Here is a 22,466-nt window from a genome sequence, read left to right as displayed (position 1 = left end):
ATCGATACTATCGATGGTTCCATCGAAAATTTAAACGAGTTATTCAACATATATATTTTGGTGTCGTTTTTCAATATTACAAAGTTTCAAATATTCAAAAAGGGTCAACCAAAAGTATCAGAACTCATGACCTTGTCTATAATCATCGATACGAATTATCTAGCGTATAATTTAACTACTATAAGTTAGCCCTTTATAAATTAATACCATCGAAAATATATTAAAATGATTTTAGCTTGTAATTTGTGAATGTTCTTTGATATAAAAACAAAATTTATAGTTTCAAGTTAAACTTGAAGATAAAAAAAAGGGTGACTTCTCGTCCTAAGTCCAAAAAACGAAAACAAAAATCTCTCTAAGCAAAAACAAAACAAAAGGCGATTTCCAAACTTAATGCTAATGAGAGGTCCTTATTGTACTATGCAGCGGATAGCTGCTACTCTTAAATACTACAAAACAAAAGGTGATTTCCAAACTTAATGCTAATGAGAGGTTCTTATTTAAAAAAAAAAAAAACAATTCGTTCCAATATCACAGTTATTTTAATGTAGCCATTGATTTTTGTTAATAAAAACCAATGTGTTCACTTGTTTAGGTTTTAAACATGCTCTCCGTTCCGTCACAATAGCTCCTGTTTTACTAAATGTGCGCTCTGATTCAGCTGAACTTGCTGGTATACACAAGAATTTTATTGCGCATTGTCCAAGTGCAAATAAATGTTCCTTGTTAATCTGTATTGTAGAAAGTACAATTATGAAAGTTGTTAAAAAAAACTACACTTAACTTACTTGCCAATATTGGAGCGGATCGCTGTCATGAAGAGCATTGCGCTGCTCCATATATTGGCGAATGGTAATAATTGAGTCCGCCCGTGAACTTTTGTTTTTTTCTTTTATTTTTCCTGCCATGCATTTAAATAAAAATGGAGTCTCCTCATTCCTTGGCAGTTCCTCTGTGGAATTTTTAGATCTCACGTCCTGTATTATATTATGAACCTCTCCCTCCAACATCAACATGGCCTGCTGGGCATTTGACGGATTTTGGAAACCCTCCTTTTTGAAGCGTGGGTCAAGAAGAGTTCCAAGGCGTGGTGCTGATCTATTCTCATATGAGAAGAGCCTTTTTTTTACGTTGCTCTGTAAAAACTCGCAAGTTTCTCTCCCTACAGGTGTTAACATCTGCTCATGGAGCTCTTCCAAACTTTGCAATAAGGCGAAAATTGCAGGAGCAATTAATGAAATTGTAACGCCCTTTGCAGCAGACGCATGTTTTGTGGCTTTTTCGAACGGTTCCAAAAGCGAGCACAAGTCCTTCAAAATCCGAAATTGATCCTCTGACAGTGGAATCGGAGCATTATGGCATCTTAAAAGGGTGCCAGTTAGGGGCTCTCTTGTCCGCAACACTCTCTGAATCATTTGTAATGCGCTGTTCCAGCGAGTAGGGACCTCTTGCAATAGAGAGCAAGGATTTTCGGTGCCTTGGGCATCTTTGAACTTTGCATAAGCAATAGCGCTACTCTTAAAATAGGACACTATTCTTTTTGTGATTTTTAAAACGTTTTGCACATTTTCCAGATTTAAAGCATCTTGCACAACAAGATTAAGAGTGTGCGCAAAACACGGTAAGTGTTTCTTTTTCAATAATTCGCACGCTTTAATCATAGATGCTGCGTTGTCGGTCACAATGGTGTGCAGTTTGTCGAACACTTTCCACTCATCGCATATTTCACGCAATGTGTTGGCAATATTTAGACTTGAATGGTTTGTCTCATAATGACATTTTGCAAGTTGTTTGGTTTGCAATTTGTCAAAATGTGTCCACACTGCGGAAATACACTTTTTGCGCTTAGGCTCCGGTTCAGATTTTGAACAAGATGGTTCATTTGATGATGTTGGAGAGGTATCATGATCTTTTTCTAAAAAAAAAAAAATTCTTAAAAATTGTCCTGTAATTGTTTCTTTTTAAAATGCTTACGGGATGAGGTCAAAAACTTGTCCATTTTACCAGAGGAACTGCCAGGGTACTCTAATAGAATAAAAGTAGACCTCTATGTAAAGAAAGGCAGAAAAAATTAATAATAACAAAATCTTACTATATATTGAAATTTACTTACACACGTGTTGGAACCAAAAAGAAATTCGATATATCGACATCGAAAAATTTCCATCGATTTATCGCACTCCATCGGTTCCATCGATAATATCGATGGTGCCATCGATGGTTTTCCCAGCTCTAGAGGGAGTAGACACACTGCGAAATAAACGCCCGGCAAGTTAAATTCGCACGCGAACATTTTATTCCCTCAATTTTTCATAGAGACATAAGGGTTTTAAAAACATCCGATCCTCCAAATTGAAGTCATTTTTTAAAAGATGTTTTGTGCAAAACGAGAAATGCAAACGCCATATAATTTTTGTAAAGACTGTTATGGATAATTAAAAATATGGTTTAAAAGCTTTTACTATGCTACATATTGTTTTTACAAATAAAGTATGTTTAGTTTTCCTGAAAAAAAAATTTAATGTACTTTTTTTTATATAAAGGTATCTGAGAGAGATTACTGAATAATTATAATTTAGTTATAAAACTGAAAACTTATGATTAAAACTACATTAAAAAAGCTCGAAGAGATTTGTAAAAGGTTCTGATTTAACCTTTGTTTCTTTTTAATTGTACGTACACTTATTTATTTATGTTGAAAACGTTATCTTAAAGACTGTTAGGGATAACTTAAAAAAAATCTCCAACATTGTTACTTTTTGTGAATTATTTTTATTGCAATCAATTTAAAAAAACAAAATAAATTTTCCTGAATAAAATACAAATACTGTTTTTATCTTTACAACGTTGATGTTTAAATCAAAACGACATAGAGTAGAAATGTAACTATAAATATTCTAATTGTATAATAACTATTCTACAAAAATTTTATTGCATCTAAAATTGTGGTAATACTAAACAATTAATATTGTTATAACACAATTTATATTGTAGGATTACAGTATAAATAGTACTTTGACAATTTTAATTGTTTATGTACCACAACTTCAGTAACAATACAATTTTTATAGTAATGTAACAGTAAAAATAGGTAATTCTACAATTTTTGTGGTTATATTACAATTTTTACATTAGTTTTTACCAACTTTTGTGGTTAGGTGGGCATCTATAGTATTATTTTAAAACATGGCGCTTATTCTGACTAAACTACAACACGTACAGATATGAAATATATATCAAAAGAAAGGTTTTGATGAGCATATTTCCGGAAAATTATAAAAATTAAAATTGGTTAATTAGTTCATGAAATATTTGCGTGTAAAGTTATCAAAATTTTCATATTGATAACAGCGATGTCTATGCAAAGCGGGTTGACACACAAATATACGCATATATGTATATGAGTACGTTTGCTTTGTTTAGCTCCCTTTCTAATGAGCACAGCATTGTATACATTTGGATTCTCAATAATTGTTTTGCTTTGTTATCCTTACTAATAAATACATATGTATTCATGAACATAGTCCCAACGGTTGCTGCGAATTTTTTTCAGAATTTTGTTGTGATCGCAATAATCTTCTTCTTCTATCTTCTTCTATAGTATTATTTTATTATTTTAAAACATGGCGCTTATTCTGACTTAACTACAATATGTGCAGATATGAAATATATTATATATCAAAAGAAAGGTTTTGATGAGCATATTTCCGGAAAATTATAAAAATTAAAATTGGTTAATTTGTTCATGAAATATTTGCGTGTAAAGTTATCAAAATTTTCATATTGTTAACAGCGATGTCTATGCAAAGCGGGATGACACACAAACGCATATGTATATATGAGTACGTTTGCTTTGTTTAGCTATCTTTCTAATGAGCACAGCATTGTATACATTAGGATTCTCAATAATTGTTTTGTTTTGTTATCCTTACTAATAAATACATATGTATTCATGAACATAGTCCCAACGGTTGCTGCGAATTTTTTCCAAAATTTTGTTGTGATGGTATTGCCATGTATGTATGTATTTAAAAATTTTGTGTCCGCTTGATCCTTTTTGCAAAACTCAAAATTTTAAATAGTTTTAAAAAATTAAGAGAGAGAGACAAATTAGTTTTTTATTTGATACGCTTTTGGCATGGATCCATCTACTTGCTGTAAACGCCCTTTTGGCATTTGGCACGCGATGTGTCGTACTAGAAAAGAGTACATGTCTATCCTTCAAATAAGATAGAGTTTTAACAAATTGGTTGTGCGCTTAAATCGGTTTTTGTTGAAAACTTACATCTCTTTGCTTCCGCTTCATATAATATATGTTTTAAACGATTTCATGTTTTTTAGGTCCGTATTCATGCAAGCACAAGTACATACAAAAAAGCTCTAGATCCAGCATTTAATGCAGAATATAACACGCTTGGTGGTTTTACCAGTATATGTTTGCATTGCAATGCTAAACAATTTAAATGTGAAAAGGTAACTTTGCATTATTGAAAAACTTTGGTAAACTTGATAAAGAAAAATTTTTTATAGGGAAGAAATCAATTCCTTACATGCTGCCACGGTGGGAAAGTGCAGATACCGATACCTCGCGTACCTGATTTTTTGGAAAGGGTTTTTAAAAATAATTTGAACTCTTTCCGGTCCCATTACTTAGAGAATATAAGACAAATAAATAGCTCATTCACTTTTGCATCATTTGAAGCTAAAATTGTAGAGCCACCAGGACGTGGCCCTTATTGTTTTCGGATACATGGATCAATTTACCATCGAGTGGGTCCTCTTCATGCTAATAATGATTCAAACTCATTATACGCACAGCTTTATATACTTGATACTGACCAAGCCACTGACATTCGACTACAAAGGAATGCAAATTGCGATAGTTCCTTGATGAAATGCCTACACGAGATGATATCAACCGTGAATCCTTTAGCCCGTCAGTATAAATTTATGGCACAAGTTGAACGCGAGGAGGAACAGAGGGCACGCCAGGCTAATCGAGTTCCGCACAAAGTGAGCATGATTTTCTTCAGTAGTCATGCGAATCGGCGTTATAATTTGCCTAACTGCTCAGAAATTGCAGCCGTTTTCACAACTGAGGATGGTGAACCACCGGCAAGCCGTGATTTAAGAGTATTTTCTCACAGCTCAGAAACACAGTATTGCACCACGATTTGAACTTTACATAGATTGTGCGATCCCTTGGTTTACCCTCTTTTATTTCCCTATGGTGAGCCAGGATACGACGAAGCACTACTACATGAGCAAAAATACAGAACAAGTCGCAGGTTCAGGGTCACACAGTTGCAATTCGTTGGATATCGAATGGCGATTCGAGAAGGTTTCAGCTTACTTCATGCTTCAGGTAAACTTTGGCAACAATATTTAGTTGATCAGTACGTTAGAATAGAGGGTGCAAGGTTGGCGTTTTTGCGTAATCACCAACATCAGCTTCGAGTTGAAACATATGCTGGCTTACACGATTATGTTATGTGTCAAGCAGAACTAGAAAATGCACGCCCTGGTCGCATTGTCGTTCTGCCTTCCAGTTTTCCAGGCTCACCTCGCAATATGAATATGCATTACCAAGATGCCATGGCTATTGTTAGAAAACATGGAAAGCCGTCACTTTTCATAACTTTTACCTCTAATCCAAAATGGCCCGAGATAACTCAAAACATTGAACAGTATCAAGTACCCCAAATGCGTCCTGAGTTAATAGCGCGAGTTTTTAAGCAAAAACTAAAAGATCTTTTAAATGATATTTCAAAAAAGCATGTATTTGGAAGGGTGAAATATTTTCTATACGTAATAGAATTTCAAAAAAGAGGTCTACCGCATGCACATATTTTGGTTGCTCTTCATGATGCAGATACCATTACTGATGCTTCTATTATAGACTTGGCTGTTTGTGCTGAAATTCCGAATAAAGAAACTGAGCCTGAACTTCATGAAATGGTTTTAAAATGTATGGTGCATGGTCCATGTGGCCCACTTAATCCTTCATCGCCTTGCATGTCTGAATCTGGAGAATGCACAAAAAAATATCCAAAACTATTTCAAGAAGTTACTTTGCAAGATGTCAATGGGTATCCCCAGTATCGTCGCCGCGATGACGGGAGCAAAGTTTTAGTTCGAGTCAATCAAAACCAAATTGAATTAGATAATCGATGGATCGTACCATATAATAAATACTTAACAAAAAAATACGCCGCTCACATCAATGTTGAAATATGTTCTTCAATCAAAAGTGTTAAGTACCTACATAAATATATCTATAAAGGATATGATTGTGCAAGTATTCAGATCATTGAACAACCTGTTAGTAACTGCATTAATTTTGATGAGATAACGACTTTTGTAGATGCTAGGTATGTAAGCGCACCAGAAGCGTGTTGGAGACTTTTTGAATTTCCAATGCAGGAAAAATCACACACAGTAAAACCTCTTGCGGTACACCTTCCAAATTTACAAAATATTTACTTTCGTGAAGACAGTGCTATTATAGCAGAAGCGATTACGGAATTCCGAGACACTACACTTACTGCGTACTTTAAGCTGAATACAATAGATACTTTTGCTAATACATTGACTTACCAAGAAATTCCTGAACATTACACTTGGCAGCAAGGCTCACGTTCGTGGCAGAGAAGAAACAATTTAGCCAACGCAATAGGCAGAATTTATACGGTCGATCCAAAGGATCGAGAACGATTTGCATTACGTTTACTGTTAGTTTCCATAAAGGATCCTAAATCATACAATGATTTATTGACAGTTGGTAATGAGCTCCTCTCTTCTTTTTGAGAATCGGCCGTCAAACGAAAGCTATTAGTGGATAACTCGGAATGGGTTGCTGTTTTGACAGAAGTTTCTACCTTCAAAATGCCCTCACAGTTAAGACGTATTTTTGCCATGATTTGCGTGTTTGGAGAACCTACTTCGCCCCTTGAACTTTGGACAACATTTAAAGAATATTTTATTGAATATTTTGTAAGAGATAATAATGTAGTAGAAAGTGAAATATTGGCGTTGCGGGAAATTAATCAAATTTTACTTTCCCACAATACATCTTGTAAACATTTTGGTTTGCCGGAAGTTTCTTTTGCAGACAACCTTACAACTTTAACAACTGATATTGAAGTCGATTTGATATGCGCACAAACATTAAAAGATCAGCTTAATCGAGAACAAAAACACATTTTTGACGAAGTATGTACAATGCTAAATGATGAGGGCATATCTGTTAAAGCTCTTTTTATTGATGGACCTGGTGGCTCTGGAAAAACATTTCTATATAAAACTCTTACTCACTATATTCGTGGTATTGGAGAAACAGTGATTACCGTAGCTTGGACAGGTATAGCTTCAATTTTGTTGCCAGGCGGGCGAACTGCTCACAGCGTTTTTAAATTTCCCATACCGTTGACTGAATCGTCAGTTTCTTTGGTAAAACCAAACACTAAAGTTGGTCAGGCATTAAAGGCAGCAAAAGCTATTATTTGGGATGAAGCTAGCATGGTACCTGGCAGAGCTCTGTTGTGTTTAGATCGTCTTTTGCGCGATATTCACCAAAACGAGACGCCTTTTGGTGGGAAAATTATTATTCTGGGTGGAGACTTTAGCAAGTTTTGCCTGTGGTACCGAGAAGTACGCGAACTGGCATAGTTGATAATTGTTTAAAACGTTGCTCTTTGTGGAAATTTTTTAAATCATTTAAGCTCACAATCAATATGCGTACTCAAGAATCCGACTATTGTAATTTTCTTTTGCGCATAGGACACGGCGAAGGGCAAGACAATGCATCAAGAGTAAAAATTCCTGATCAAATTCTTTTAAAAAACGGAAACCTCATTGACTGGGTTTTCCAACCAAATAATGGAATAATAGAAATTGATAATTTAAAAGACCGAGCCATATTATGTCCAAAAAATGATCAATGTGCCATCATAAACTCGAGTATAGTCGATATGCTACCTGGTCAAGAGCGCACATATCTCAGCGCTGATACGATTGTTTTACAAGATTCACAAGATCAGGTAAGATTCCCAGTGGAATTTTTACACTCCCTCAATTTTACTGGAACTCCGCCGCATAAGCTTCAATTGAAAATTGGAACAGTGATAATGTTGATTCGCAATTTAAGCCCAGCAGAAGGATTGGTGAATGGCACACGACTTATCGTAAAAGAAATGCATCCGAATTGCTTGCACGCGGAAGTGTTATGCGGAGAGGCTCAGGGAAGGCGATTTCTATTGCCTCGTATAAATTTGCAGCCGAGCGAAACCACACTTCCCTTTACGTTGAAGCGTCGCCAATTTCCCATTATAATAGCCTTCGCCATAACTATAAATAAGGCTCAGGGGCAAACATTATCAAGGGTGTCGCTTCATTTAAAGGAGGATTGCTTTGCCCACGGCCAACTTGATTTTGCGTTAAGCCGGGTTAGATCCTGGGAAAATATACGCGTTCAAATGGGCAATAACGAAAACCTCACGTTGAATGTAGTTTATAATGAAGTAATTTAAAAAAGAAAATTACTCATATAACTGAACAAAATTTAAAAATGTTATAGGCATGCATAAGTTCTTACATATGAATAAAAATATACACTTTTCTAATCATCATAACTTTTAATATATAAAAGTGTCACATATGCTGTTTACTTTCCGTGGGAAAAAAGCCCACCCGATTTTCGGGGGTTACATACTAGTTTATAGTATTATTTTAAAACATGGCGCTTATTCTGACTAAACTACAATATGTACAGATATGAAATATATATCAAAAGAAAGGTTTTGATGAGCATATTTCCGGAAAATTATAAAAATTAAAATTGGTTAATTTGTTCATGAAATATTTGCGTGTAAAGTTATCAAAATTTTCATATTGATAACAGCAATGTCTATGCAAAGCGGGATGACACACAAATATAAGCATATATATGGGTACGTTTGCTTTGTTTAGCTCTCTTTCTAATGAGCACAGCATTGTTTACATTTGGATTCTCAATAATTGTTTTATTTTGTTCTCTTTACTAACAAATATGTATTCATGAACATAGTCCCAACGGGTGCTGCGAATTTTTTTCAAAATTTTGTTGTGATGGCAATAATTGGTATGAATTGATAATTGACTTGAAATTTGTCAATTCACTTAAAACAACGGTAACAGTGCAAATTAGTAAGAGTTTTGGACAGACGCAAAATAGAATTTATTTTAAGAAAAAAGTACATCCATATTTAATTTTAAAATATGCATAGAGGACAACCAAGAAGAGTTCGTAGAAGAGTTCCTACTTTAAGTGGAGGAATAGAGCAGGTAAGTATGTAAGTGATAAATGTTTGAAACGTCACGTATTGGATATGATTAGTAGAAGCATCCTCTTTTGTTTTCGTTCATATATGGTACAATTGAACTACAATATATAAACGTATGTATGTACTTAACAATTTTGTGTGCGTTTGATCCTTTTTGCAAAACTCAAAATTTTAAATAGTTTTAAAAAATGAGGAGAGAGAGACAAATTAGTTATTTATTTGATACTATTTCAAAGGTAAACTGTATTTGGGCTATTCTCAGACAAATTTTATAGTAATAGACGATGCCCAACGCCATTTAAAAGAACACTATTACCCATCAAATCAACGAACTTTTTGACACAGATATACATTAAGTGGTTTTTGGTATAATTTTAGGTGCATATGCAGCCATTATCAAATCGTATATGAATATGAACTTTGAACATTTTTTTTACCATTCTTCTGAAAATTTTTTAAAACGTAAAGATCTGTGAAAACAAAATTTTTACTTTTGCAAATCCACGAAATTTTACGAATGGCAAAAACAAAAATGTATAATTGTGTTGGTGAATGGCACGCGACTTATCATAAAACAAATGCATCCGAATTGTTTGCACGCGGAAGTATTATGCGGAGAGGCTCAGGGAAGGCGATTTCTATTGCCTCGTATAAATTTGCAGCCGAGCGAAACCACACTTCCTTTTACGTTGAAGCGCCGCCAATTTCCCATTATAATAGCCTTCGTCGTAACAATAAATAAGGCCCAGGGGCAAACATTATCAAGGGTGGGGCTTCATTTAAAGGAGGATTGCTTTGCTCACGGCCAACTTTATGTTGCGTTAAGCCGGGTTAGATCCTGGGAAAATATACGAGTTCAAATGGGCAATAACGAAAACTTGACATTGAATGTAGTTTAAAATGAAGTAATTTAAAAAAAAATTACTGATTTAACTGAAAAAAATTTTAAAAATGTTATATGCATAAGTTCTTACATATTACATATGAATAAACATATACACTTTTCTAATCATCATAACTTTTAATATATAAAAAAAAGCCCACCCGATTTTCGGGGGTTACATACTAGTTACTATTAATATAAGTTAATTTTACCAATTTTTATAGGTCGGAGCCATACGAACCTACTTTTGTGGTTAAGTGAACCAATTTCACAGTGTTAAATTTCAACCATTTTTTTTGGTAAAATTAACAATTTTTAACCACAACTTCAGTAAGGGTTGCTAACTATTTTCTATTGGTTGGTTTCACCCATATTTATAGGTTGGAGCCGTTTTAACATAGTTTTTCGGTTAGTTTTACCAATAAAATTTTTTGAGTGTATTCAACAAAAATTTCGACAGGGTTGCACCGCTCATAATACCAAATTGACATTCGATTTTCGATCTTAGACAACCAACGAATATCGAAGATCGAACGCAACTCATAATAGGGGCCACTGAAGTAACCATGACCTACCTCACGAGCATCGCATCATATTTCATGCAATAATTAGGGAGTAAATATCCGATCGATATGCCTAACAAATGCAAAAACAATTCTCTTCTGCATATGCATCTACATATTTGCATGTGCGCATGTATATATCTGTTTTGACATACAGTTAGTAACAGAAGTAAGTATACACCGGACACGTTTTCAATTTTCCCCCAATCGATTCCTTCAAACAACCTAAGTTATAACAAAATTGTGTTTTATTTACATGAATGAAATACAAAAATCATATTTAATCCAAAAAATGACAAAATTTTAAAAAGGAGCAATTTATAAAAATTCATATCTCAAAAGTAAGTATACCCTTCGTCATATTATTAATTTGTGAAATCAAAAACATAATAGTATTTGGTAGGATAACCATTAGACTTTACAATCGCTTTAAGTCGTGATGGCATATATTTCAGCAAGTTTTCAGTTTCAGCTGGTGGTATTTGATTCCATTCCTCTTGAAGGACGTTTTTCAGTTGTTCTTTATTTCTAATCGGGTGTTCACGTATTTGCCGCATTAAATGTTCCCATAAATGTTCGATTAGGTTGGTAACCGGGGACTGTGGCGGTGTTTTCAGCTGTTTTCGCACATTGTATAACAGCCACTCTCGTACAATGTTGGATGTGTGCTGGGGTCATTATACTGCTGGAAGATAAAAGTTCCTCCAAGGCCCAATTTCGTAACCCTTTCTTTTAAATTATTTTTCAAAATATTTAAATAACCATATCGGTCCATAACTCTTTCGATAAATAACAAACTTCCAACCCCGTTCGCACCTATACATCCCCAAATCATCATAGAGCCCCCTCCATGCTTCACAGTGCCCGACATATTGTTTGGATCCAATTCCGCGTTAACTTTTCCCCAAAATTTTTCACGGCAATCAGATCCACAGATACTGAACTTACACTCATCAGAAAATATGACTTGGTTCCAAAACGTTTGGTCGTATTTTTCATGATCTTTTGCGAGATTACTCCGATTGACAATACTCACGAAGATCTCAATTTGGGGGCACTTATTTTGGGGTTTGTCCTGATTTTCCGTGCGACCAAGCTTTTTTTTCTGGGACTCAAGAGCGGCGGACGCCCACAACGCTTTTGTTAGTGGTGCTTCCCCCACTTTTATATTTATTCACAATCTTTTGAACTATAGCAAAACTCCTATCTATCAAACGTCCGATTTCTCGCAATGATTTATGTTCCTTATGATATTTGATAATCAGTTTTTTTAAAATCATCAGAAAGCTCTTTTCCTCTTGGTGCCATTACTAAAAATGTCGCAAAAATTAATACAAAACGTACTTCCCTAAAATTTTTATACTCACTTTAATTATTTCCTTTTAATAGCTTTAACTTTTTTTATTCAATACGTAAAAATAAATGTTATGCTAACCGAACAATCGTTTGCTGTATACTAACTTTTGTGACATAAATATCGTTGACATCAAAGACAAAGCAAAGCGTAGATAATGGTACCTAAAATTTACAGCTAAATCAAGGCGCATATGAAAGCTTATCCCAGTACACAATTACCATGTGTAAAATATTTTGATTACATATTAAGGAAAGCGTTAGCGTCAAACAATCAACAAGAGGCTCCTGTATACTTATTTAAGTTACTAACTGTATACATATATTATATATAATTGATCAAATCAATAAACTCTTTATAGAAAACGCTTCATTACCAGGCACATAGGAAGATGGCATATGCAAATATAAATATGTGAATTGAATTCAAGGAAAACAATGCTTATTAATATACATATATGCATGTACATACAACCGCACACGCAGGGAACTCACTTTATTCCTTTAACTCCGAATGTCGTTCAAAGCTAAAATTCTATGCCTGGCGACTACAAGACCAAAATGCATTCATAGGCGCAGGCGTAGCGGCCATCATTCTAGTTGCCATGGTGCTGAACAGCCTAAAATAGTCGCGGCGGCGCCGAACAGTTTTAACAAAAACTCATCATCAAAAAGTGCATTGATAAATTCGAGCTCATATCTCTATATGCGGGCAAAGTACTTTCATTCATAAAACGAGCCCATATGCCAATTTTCTCGACAATTCGAAAATAGTCAATATTGGAATATTTCGCGTAGAATTATTTGCCAATATTTGGTAAATCTTGAATTTTTGTCAAGTCGAGTGCCCGCGGCTTCGTACATATGTAAGTTAACACGCGCTTTGTTAATTCTTCGCTGACTTGACACTTACGCTAGTTATTGACCCGAAAGCCAATAATAGCTGTGTCGAAATAAAATGCAATAAATTGGTAAATAGGAAACTGTTTTCCTTTTTATTAATATTTGCAAATTACATTAACCAGTAACTGCTGACTGGTATTTACGCTAGCTGTTGACCAAAAAGCTAATAATAGCTACGTCAACAGAAATATGTTAAAATTAATAAACAGGAAACTACTCTTTTATTTTTGCAATTACATATTTATGCCTAATAAGCGTCTGGTGCATATTCAAAGTAATATTTTGTATAAAAACTAAAACATGTAAATTTAGCTTTTAGTTTTAAAATGAACTTCAAATAAAGCAGGCATGGCCTAGCAGAAATACTCAAAAGTATTTTTTTTCGCGTTCGCAATAGCAGAGAACGTAACTGGCGCCCGAGCAGTTGTGAAAAAAAAGTCGGTAACTAAGGCTCCGAAGTAGCGAAACAGCAAAACGGGGGCATATATGTGCCAGCCTGTGCCGCAATAACAAAGATCCGTAAAGGACAAGTACTGAAAAAAAAAAAAAAATCCTTATAAAAGGACAAACCCGCGAAAAAATTCGCGAGTGAGCAAACAAAAAAAATCCTTATAAAAGGACAAACTGAAATTGGGAAAGTGGCCCTCAAGCAGAAATAAAACGATATTAAGACAAGCAGCGGCAGGAATAAAACGATATTAAGACAAGCTGCAGCAGGAATAAAACGATATTAAGACAAGCAGCAGCAGTAGAAAAGGTGGTAAAACCAGCAAGAGCGGCAAAGAAAAAAAGCTAAGAGAAGCAGCAGCAGGAATAAAACGATATTAAGACAAGCAGCAGCAGTAGAAAAGGTGGTAAAACCAGCAACAGCGGCAAAGGAAAAAAAGCGTAAGACAAGTAGCAGCAGAGATAGGAAGATATTAAGACAAGCAGCAACGGTGAGAAACTTCAAAGGAATTACATACGTATATATAAGATCCTAGATTAAGCCAAAGTGTTAGCTTTAAAATTATAGGACCGAAAAAATAAGGTAATATAACTCACGGCTTGTACAGCCAGATAAAATTAAATATAAAAGGCCGCGATTCACCACCGAAAGGGGGACCCTCCGGTCTTATAATATAAAGCTTAACTCTGCGATTCCTACGGGACCCTCCAGGGTAAAAAAGCTCTCCTTCCCAGAAGGAGTAAAAATCAAAAAACATAAAGGAAGTAATTCTGTGAACGTGAGAACGAGAGCAGCTCTGTAAGCTATCTAAATTAAGAATTATAAAAACAATATTTAAGTATCCTTTTAAACTTATTACGTCTTTATCTTGTGCTTCAGTTAAAATTTTTTTTTAAAATGGCAAAACCGAATAATTTGGTAAGGCCCCGCACACTTCCCTCAAATTCCGCTCCTAGTACTTCGCAAAATGCTCAGTTAAGTTTAGACGATATAAGAGTTCTTATTTCGGATATAGCGGCGGATGTTTTTAGAAACCAAGGACTTCAGGCTATCCGAGAAACTCTCAATCCAAACGCTGGATTAGCCAATATTAGGGACCAACCAATAGACAGACAGGGGGAAAATCTAAATGATATGGACAAAATACCGGACGTCGTGAAATCTTTAAAAGAATTCTCTGGGCAACCAGGAGAATTTAATTCGTGGAAGAAAAGTGTGGACAGAATTTTGACAATATACGAACCTATAAAAGGAACGCCGAAATATTACGGAATTTTGAGTGTGATCAGAAATAAAATCACAGGTAACGCTGACATAGCGTTAGAATCTTATAACACACCGTTAAATTGGAGTGCAATCTCACAATGCTTAATCACACATTATGGGGACAAACGTGACCTATCTACTCTGGAATATCAGATGACAACTCTGGTACAAGGTAGTAATAGCATCTAAGAATTTTACCAAAAAGTGTACTCACATCTTTCACTAATATTGAATAGATTAGGATGTCTTGAAATGGGTAATGAATCTCTTACTCTGCTGACAAAGGCATATAGGGACAAAGCTCTCGACACCTTCATTAGGGGTTTAAATGGCGACTTGCCTCGCCTCTTAGGGATCAGAGAACCGGTGGACTTGCCACAGGCTCTTCACCTTTGCCTCAAGCTGGAGAATCAAAGCTTTCGCTCGAACCATGCTTACAACGGAAGATGGAAACCACCTTCACAGCAATAGTCAAAGCGAAACTCTGGACAACAGCAGAAACCAATATTTCACCCACAATTAGCCTATATTCCGCAACCAAGGCAATTATTTTTTAACCAACGAGAACAAAATAACGCGATTCCTCCTCGTCCACCTAGGCCACAGCCAAAGCCAGAACCCATGGAAGTGGACTCAAGCATGCACTCTCGTAGAATAAATTATATGAATAGGCCACAAGCAAACCAACATTTTGGAAAAAGGCCACAACAATTCGGTAATCATCAACAAGCAAAAAATCAGAGGACGTATCATATTAATACGACTGGAATAACAAACGAACAACAGTTAGATGAGGATACGCAGTTTGGCGAACCAAGTGACATCCATTTTTTAGCATGATAAGCTCTTCGTTGCCATATTTTGAAGTAAGGACGGAGAGCGGAAAGACGCTAAAAATTTTATTAGATACAGGATGAAGCAAAAATTATGTTAAGCCGGAATTAGTGAGTCAGCGTATAGCAAATAAAAATCCATTTTTTGCCAGGTCAATAGTAGGCGACATAAAAATTAGCGAGCATACATTTGTAAAACTCTTTAAGTTAGATAATAAAATAAAATTTTACCTAATGCCCTCTCTAAAAACATTCGATGGTATTTTGGGGAACGATACCCTTAGGGAAATAGGGGCAGTTATCTATACCAATGAAAATATTATGGTATTAAGTAATGGTTTCAAAGTAAACCTTAAGCAACTCCCGACGCAATGTGTAAATGCAATAAACATCGAATAGGAAAATTTGTCAAACGAACAAAAGAAAGGAATGAAAATAATTGCAAATACATATAGTAACCTTTTTTCAGAACCGGATGAAAAGCTTACGTACACAACTAGAGTAGTGGGCGAAATTAGAACCACGACAAACTCGCCTGTGTACACGAAGCTCTACCCTTACCCTGCTTCATTGAAATCCGAAGTAGAGAGTCAAATAGAAAAGCTTCTAAAAGATGGAATCAAAAGACCATCTAGGTCTCCTTTTAACTCTCCGGTATGGATAGTTCCTAAGAAACCAGACCAAACTGGAAAAAAATAATATAGAATGGTCATAGACTATAGGAAGTTAAATTCAATCACAATTGCCGACAGATATCCCATTCCAGAGATTTCAGAAGTCATCTCTCAACTACGAACTAATAATTTTTTTTCAGTTCTCGACCTTAAAAGTGGATTCCATCAGATTCCACTAAAAAAATCTGATATGGAAAAAACTACGTTCAGCATAAATAATGGAAAATATGAATTCACACGGCTGCCATTTGGCCTAAAAAACGCACCGTCAATTTTCCAGCGTACGCTTGACGATATCCTACGGGAATACATTGGAAGATGCTGCTATGTTTACATAGATGACATTATTATTTTCAGTAGGTCAGAAGAAGAACATTTTAAACACATAAAAAACATATTCAAAGCTTTGGAAGAATCCAATATGAAAGTGCAATTAGCCAAATGCAAGTTTTTCAAAAAAGAAGTCGATTTTTTAGGCTACGTTATTACACCCCATGGGATTAAAACTAATCAGGAAAAGGTTAGGGCTATACAAAATTTTCCTGAACAATAAACCCTTAAAGAGCTTCGTAGTTTTCTTGGCATGTCAGGATACTATAGGCGGTTCATCAAGGACTACTCAAGACTTGCTAAGCCCCTGACATCCCTTTTAAGGGGGGAGGGAGGATGAACGTCCAAAAATAAATCCGCAAAATTACGAATAAGTTTAAATGATGATGCTAAGGAATCTTTTGCCAAAATAAAGAATGCACTCACCTCAGAAGATTTAGTACTTACTTACCCAGATTTTAGTAAAGATTTTGAGCTAGTAACAGATTCCTCAAACTTTGCTATCGGTGCAGTCCTTTCACAAAATGATAGACCAATATCATTTATCTCTAGAACTTTAAATAAAACGGAGGAGCATTATGCGGCTAACGAAAAGGAAATGTTAGCTATAATATGGGCTCTGAACTCTTTGAGAAATTACCTGTATGGGTCGGTTAAGGTCAAAATATTCACAGACCACCAGCCGTTAACCTATGCGCTAAGCAATAATAATAACAACAGTAAAATGAAGAGATGGAAGGCTATACTCGAAGAGTACAATTACGAAATGTTCTATAAGCCAGGAAAGGCGAATGTTGTAGCAGATGCTCTATCTAGGATAACGGAGCAAGAGTTAAACACGCTATAGCCACGAACTCAGACGAAAGTTCGGCTCATAATTTAATCCTTGGTGTTGAGGCACCTATAAATGCCTTTAAGAATCAAATATTTCTGAATAGAGACGTAATGTCATCTTATCAATTTAAAATAATATTCCCCACGTACCACCGTCATATTAAAACAGAACAAGAGTATTGCGAGGAGAAATTGATTTCCATTTTGAAGAGATATTTAAATCCATCAGTGATAAAATGTATAAAAACGGACGAACAAATTATGAGAAAAATACAGGAATTGTACCCATTACACTTCCTGAAATACAAAATAAGATTCACCCAAGTAATGGTGGACGATATAATTAGCAAAGAAGAACAGGAGGATATCAAAATCAGGGTGCATGACAGAGCACACAGGAACTGTAAAGAAAATCGTACTCAAATTCTTGAAAGGTACTATTTCCTCTCAATGGCGAACAAAATTAAAAAAATTATAAAAAAAATGCGTAATTTGTAAAGAAAACAAGTATGATCGTCACCCAATGAAACCCCAAATCCAGCCAACACCCATACCACGTTGCCCCGGTCAGATAGTTCACCTAGATATATTTGTGGTGGGAAAGGAACTAGTGCTAACAGCAACTGATAAATTTTCTAAATACGCTATGGCAAAGCCCATAAAGTCTAGAGCGGCAGAAGACATACGGCAACCTCTAAGAGAGGTTCACTCATTCCTGAAACGTTGGTCATGGACAACGAAAAATCCTTCTATTCAGAATCTATTAAGTTCATGATAGAAAATGAGTTCGGAACACAAATTTTTCGAACAGCTCCATATACAAGTTGCTCTAACGGTCAGGTCGAACGATTCCATTCAACACTGCAAGAAATAATGTCATTCCAGGAATTATTAGAAAGAGCAGTAAAAGAATATAATTTTTCAGTGCACACAGTTACAGGGAAAAGACCAATGGATATATTCTTTGGTAGAAGAGTTAGTAGCAACCCAGAGTTGCTAGAAAAAGACAGGCAAGAAACAGTGAAAAAACTCTCGGAAAAACAAGCTACTGACCTTGCGTACCACAACAATAGATCTAGATAGATCTATTCCCAAGGAATATGTAAAGGGAGAGGAAATATTCGTTAAAATAAACAAAAGATTAGGAAACAAGTTGTCAGCTAGGTATCGAAAAGAAATAGTTGCCGAGAATTACAACACGACAGTAAAAAAAACTGGCCGAGTCGTACATAAAAATAATATCAAACAGTCATGATAAGGCACCCATAGATACATTATATTTAATACCTTTCGTTACAGGACAGAACATGTTAACCTTTACAATCTTGATGCTGGTACTAGCAGTTACTGCTCAGCAAATCTTTGTACAGGACCTTACAAACAACAATGGGTACATACCCATCAAGATAGGAGAATTGAAAACAATTAATCATTACGACAAGGTACTACATTTTATCAACTTAACTACATACGAAGACACGATGTTACGTATTATGGACAACATAAATATTTTAAAAACGACTTCCTCCGAGGACTCGCAAATTTTGGAATCCATTACCGAAAATTTTCTATTACTGAAAGCAAAAATAGACAAATTACACCCACATCCGAAATCAAAACGAGGACTAATTAACGTAATAGGTAAAGGTTTGAAATTTATAGCAGGCTCCATGGACAGTGACGATGAACGAGATATCAAGGATGCACTAGATCAGATACGTAGTAACGAACAAACGATTACAGACAATGCAATCAAATTAACGCACTTTAACAATTTTCTAACGCAACAAATAGAGAACATTACGACCCACATAAATAGGCAACAGACCTTTATAAGCAACTACATAAATACATTCAGACACTCCCCAATGAACAAAATAAAAACATTAGAAGACGACATTGAATTTATTGAGCATACGTATAGGATTAACAATGATATAACGCTCTTGAGAAACCACGTAGACGACATTGAACAAATCATATTTTCTACCAAATTGGGCATCGTTCCCACTGACATAGTGACGCAAAAAGAACTGGACCTAATCACGGTCTACGACAGCTATAGGAATATCAAGATAGCCGTAATATTTCAGGAAAATACCATTATACTTACCTTACTTATTCCACAATTTTCCGCAAGTATACTATCCAAAATAAAATTTGAGCCCCTCCCCAATACCTTAAATAAATCAATTATTCTAAGCGAATATGAAGTACTTGTAGATAATAATAACTACATTTACAATTTAGAAGTTAGGGATAATTTAGAGAAAAATTTAGTTAGGAAAAATGACGAATGTTTAATCAATATTTTGGAGTTTAGAGAAGATCAATGTAAGCTAAAAAATTTAACAGAATCTTCAGTAACAGAAATCGAACCAGGAATACTAATACTGAAACATTTTTATGGAAATATAAATCATGATTGTAATAATTTGAAATTTCTAAATAAAGGAACATTTTTGATAAAATTTATAAATTGTAAAATCACAATATCAAACGTAACCTATAACTATTATTCTACCAAATTTAATAACGCATATAAGAGAAAAAAATGAAACAAATTTGAATTTAAAAATCGAGGCTCTATATGTAAGCCATTTAGAACATAAGAGCGACATTCAGTTGTTGGTAAAAGATAATTAAAACAAACATATAATTAGTATATGGTAAGTACTGATGTAATAATTATACTATTTTTTATTATTGTTTCTCTCTTTTTTTTATAAAAAAAATTATTATAACCAAAAATTGCATGTAACTAAAGAATATGTAACAGACGTACCTAAAGGGGGGAAGTACCTTTAGAGGGCCGAAAAAAACCAGTTTTTCGTGATTTATTTTTGGGAAAATGAAAACAGAGCACATGAAATTAATATGATATATATTTAGGGCAATGCTCCAAGAAGAAAAAAGCGTATTTAACATTATTAATTATAAATAAGCAATTAATTGAGTTATGGCGGTTCACGTAAATCGTGTCGCCGCTGACATCGAATTCGGCGAAAGCGATCCTGACCGCAACTTTCATCTGAAATCATAAAATCAAACATTATTTTACTCAGGAGGGTTTTTTATCCTAGATAGACTACAATCTCTAGCAAATTCGAAGATTAACCATTAAAATGAGGCTTCAAAAAAAACTTTTGGTTTTTTTTACAAAAATTTTCAAACATTTTTGTGTTAAAAAGTATCTAAAAATTATTTTTTCTTTTCGTCTGTAGTCTACCTAGAGTAGCTTTTTATGCCCTTTAAAATGAAACCTTGATGAAGAAAATTGGTTCAATACTTTTTACGTAATTACGCCAATTTGAAAAACATGGTTTCGAGAAAACGCCGTTTAAAGTTCGCGGTCAAGGAAAAAGAAACTTACCGAAGTTGGACGCTAATCAGCACCACCAGGCTCATAGAGCAAACCCTCAGCTTCCGCAAAATATTCGTTTTCGGCGAGTTGTGCCTCCCTACGAGCACTGCGGGCCTCCTTCGTGCAGTCGCTGTGACGTCGGTCTGCGCGCGCCAGTCTAACGTCGTCCATCTGATCGGCGAACATCTTGCACTGATGCCCAATGATGCAGTCCAGAGATCCCATTAGCCTCAAAATCGAACTATAGCCTTCATTAAACAATCTGGCAGCGATGTACGCGGCAATGTCAATAATTTTTTTCCCGGAATTGAGATGTTTGGAGTCATGCGCCACACCGTGGCGTTGAATGACTCGTTCGCGTTCTGTGTATTCCCGCCCAAGCACCTATTGAGGAGATCATTCGTTGAGAGAGCATCATAAATGGGACGAATGCTGGTCTCAACGTCGGGTGGAATAAGACGCGGCGAGTGCTTGTAGGACTTCAAGCTTTTGGTGGCCTCGGCCCAACGCCACTCGCACCAGGTGTCTTCGCCTGCGGGGCAGTTTCCATGTCTGGACTTTTTGTCTGTCGAACAATAGTGATCCAGTGTCGACATTATAGCCTTTCTCATGTTCTCCACAGAATTTGCATTTCTCCTTATTGCCAGGCCGTAATAAATTGTTAGTTTTTTGATTACACCATCTGTCAACCGCCCCTTGCCACCGAGTTTGTTCGTCTTTTTAATATTTCGCAGTCGCGTGCCCATTCTTTTTTGGACATGGCCCACACACTCGCTTTTTGTTACCGGAAAGTCGTCACCATACGGATTGCTTTTCAAGATGTTCGCGAAAGTCTTGGAGTCTCCGTTGTAGATATAATTTAAATACTTTACCTCGTGCATTTCTTCCGACCTTTCGAACATGTCAATGATGACATCCACCTCCATCTTTCCTGCTGAACCTTCATGATTTTTCGTACATAATTCTTCGTGTTGTTCATACCAGTCTTCATATTCTTCTGTGCCCTTCTTCGGAGCCCACGCAGTACAAGCTTGGCAATAGGAGCTTCTTACCACCATATCGACAACTTTCCCGGTATAATGCCCAATGAGCGTTGTTACGCCATAGAGAGACGTGAACCCCCGCTTCTTCTAGGAACCATCGCCAGACACTTTCAAATGAGTTTCGTGGATTCCGTTTTCAACATTCTTCTTTCTCTCCTGCTGGACTGCTTCCTTCGTGGTTCTCTCGAAAGCCGCTTGTGCTGCATTGTGAATGTGTTGCACCACTCTATTGTACGTGGTATTCGATAACCCCTTGCAAAAATCCATCAGGCCACAAAAAATGTTGATTCCTTGTCGACCTATGCCCAGTAGTCGAAAAACGAAGACAATTCTCCTATTGATTTCATAGCCCGTATTTAGAGTTGGCCCCGAATTTATTTCTCTCCGACCACATGAACATGAAACAACAATCTTAAAACCCAAACATCTTTGTCCACATTCCGCGAATTTCACTTCTTTTTTACAATTTGCGCAGATAAGAATGTCCGAGAGCGCGCCAAAAACTGTCAAAAATTCGATTATTCTGTACGTGTGAAGCACATTCACAATCACAGATTCTGCACTTGAACTTGTAATTTTTTTTCGAGCAGAACTTGCATTCGGATCGTCCTTAACGTTTTTCGTAAATCGATTTCCATAAAATTTACGTTTT

The 22,466-nt window shown here is 35.6% G+C and overlaps 1 protein-coding gene across 1 annotated transcript; it reads right to left on the bottom strand.

Annotated features, from left to right (window-relative positions):
- Positions 1 to 316: 316 nt before the first annotated feature.
- LOC129250826 (zinc finger BED domain-containing protein 4-like) lies at positions 317 to 1,181 on the bottom strand. Its single transcript, XM_054890409.1, has 2 exons — positions 789 to 1,181; positions 317 to 731 (listed from the first exon to the last, which is right to left on the bottom strand). The coding sequence occupies exons 1-2, from the start codon at positions 1,176 to 1,178 to the stop codon at positions 543 to 545; spliced, it is 579 nt and encodes a 192-aa protein (XP_054746384.1). The 5' UTR covers positions 1,179 to 1,181; the 3' UTR covers positions 317 to 542.
- Positions 1,182 to 22,466: the final 21,285 nt, after the last annotated feature.

This window comes from Anastrepha obliqua, chromosome 6, assembly GCF_027943255.1.
Source record: "Anastrepha obliqua isolate idAnaObli1 chromosome 6, idAnaObli1_1.0, whole genome shotgun sequence".
NCBI classification, from domain to species: Eukaryota; Metazoa; Arthropoda; class Insecta; order Diptera; family Tephritidae; genus Anastrepha; species Anastrepha obliqua.
This window is presented reverse-complemented; position numbering and strand designations above follow the sequence as displayed.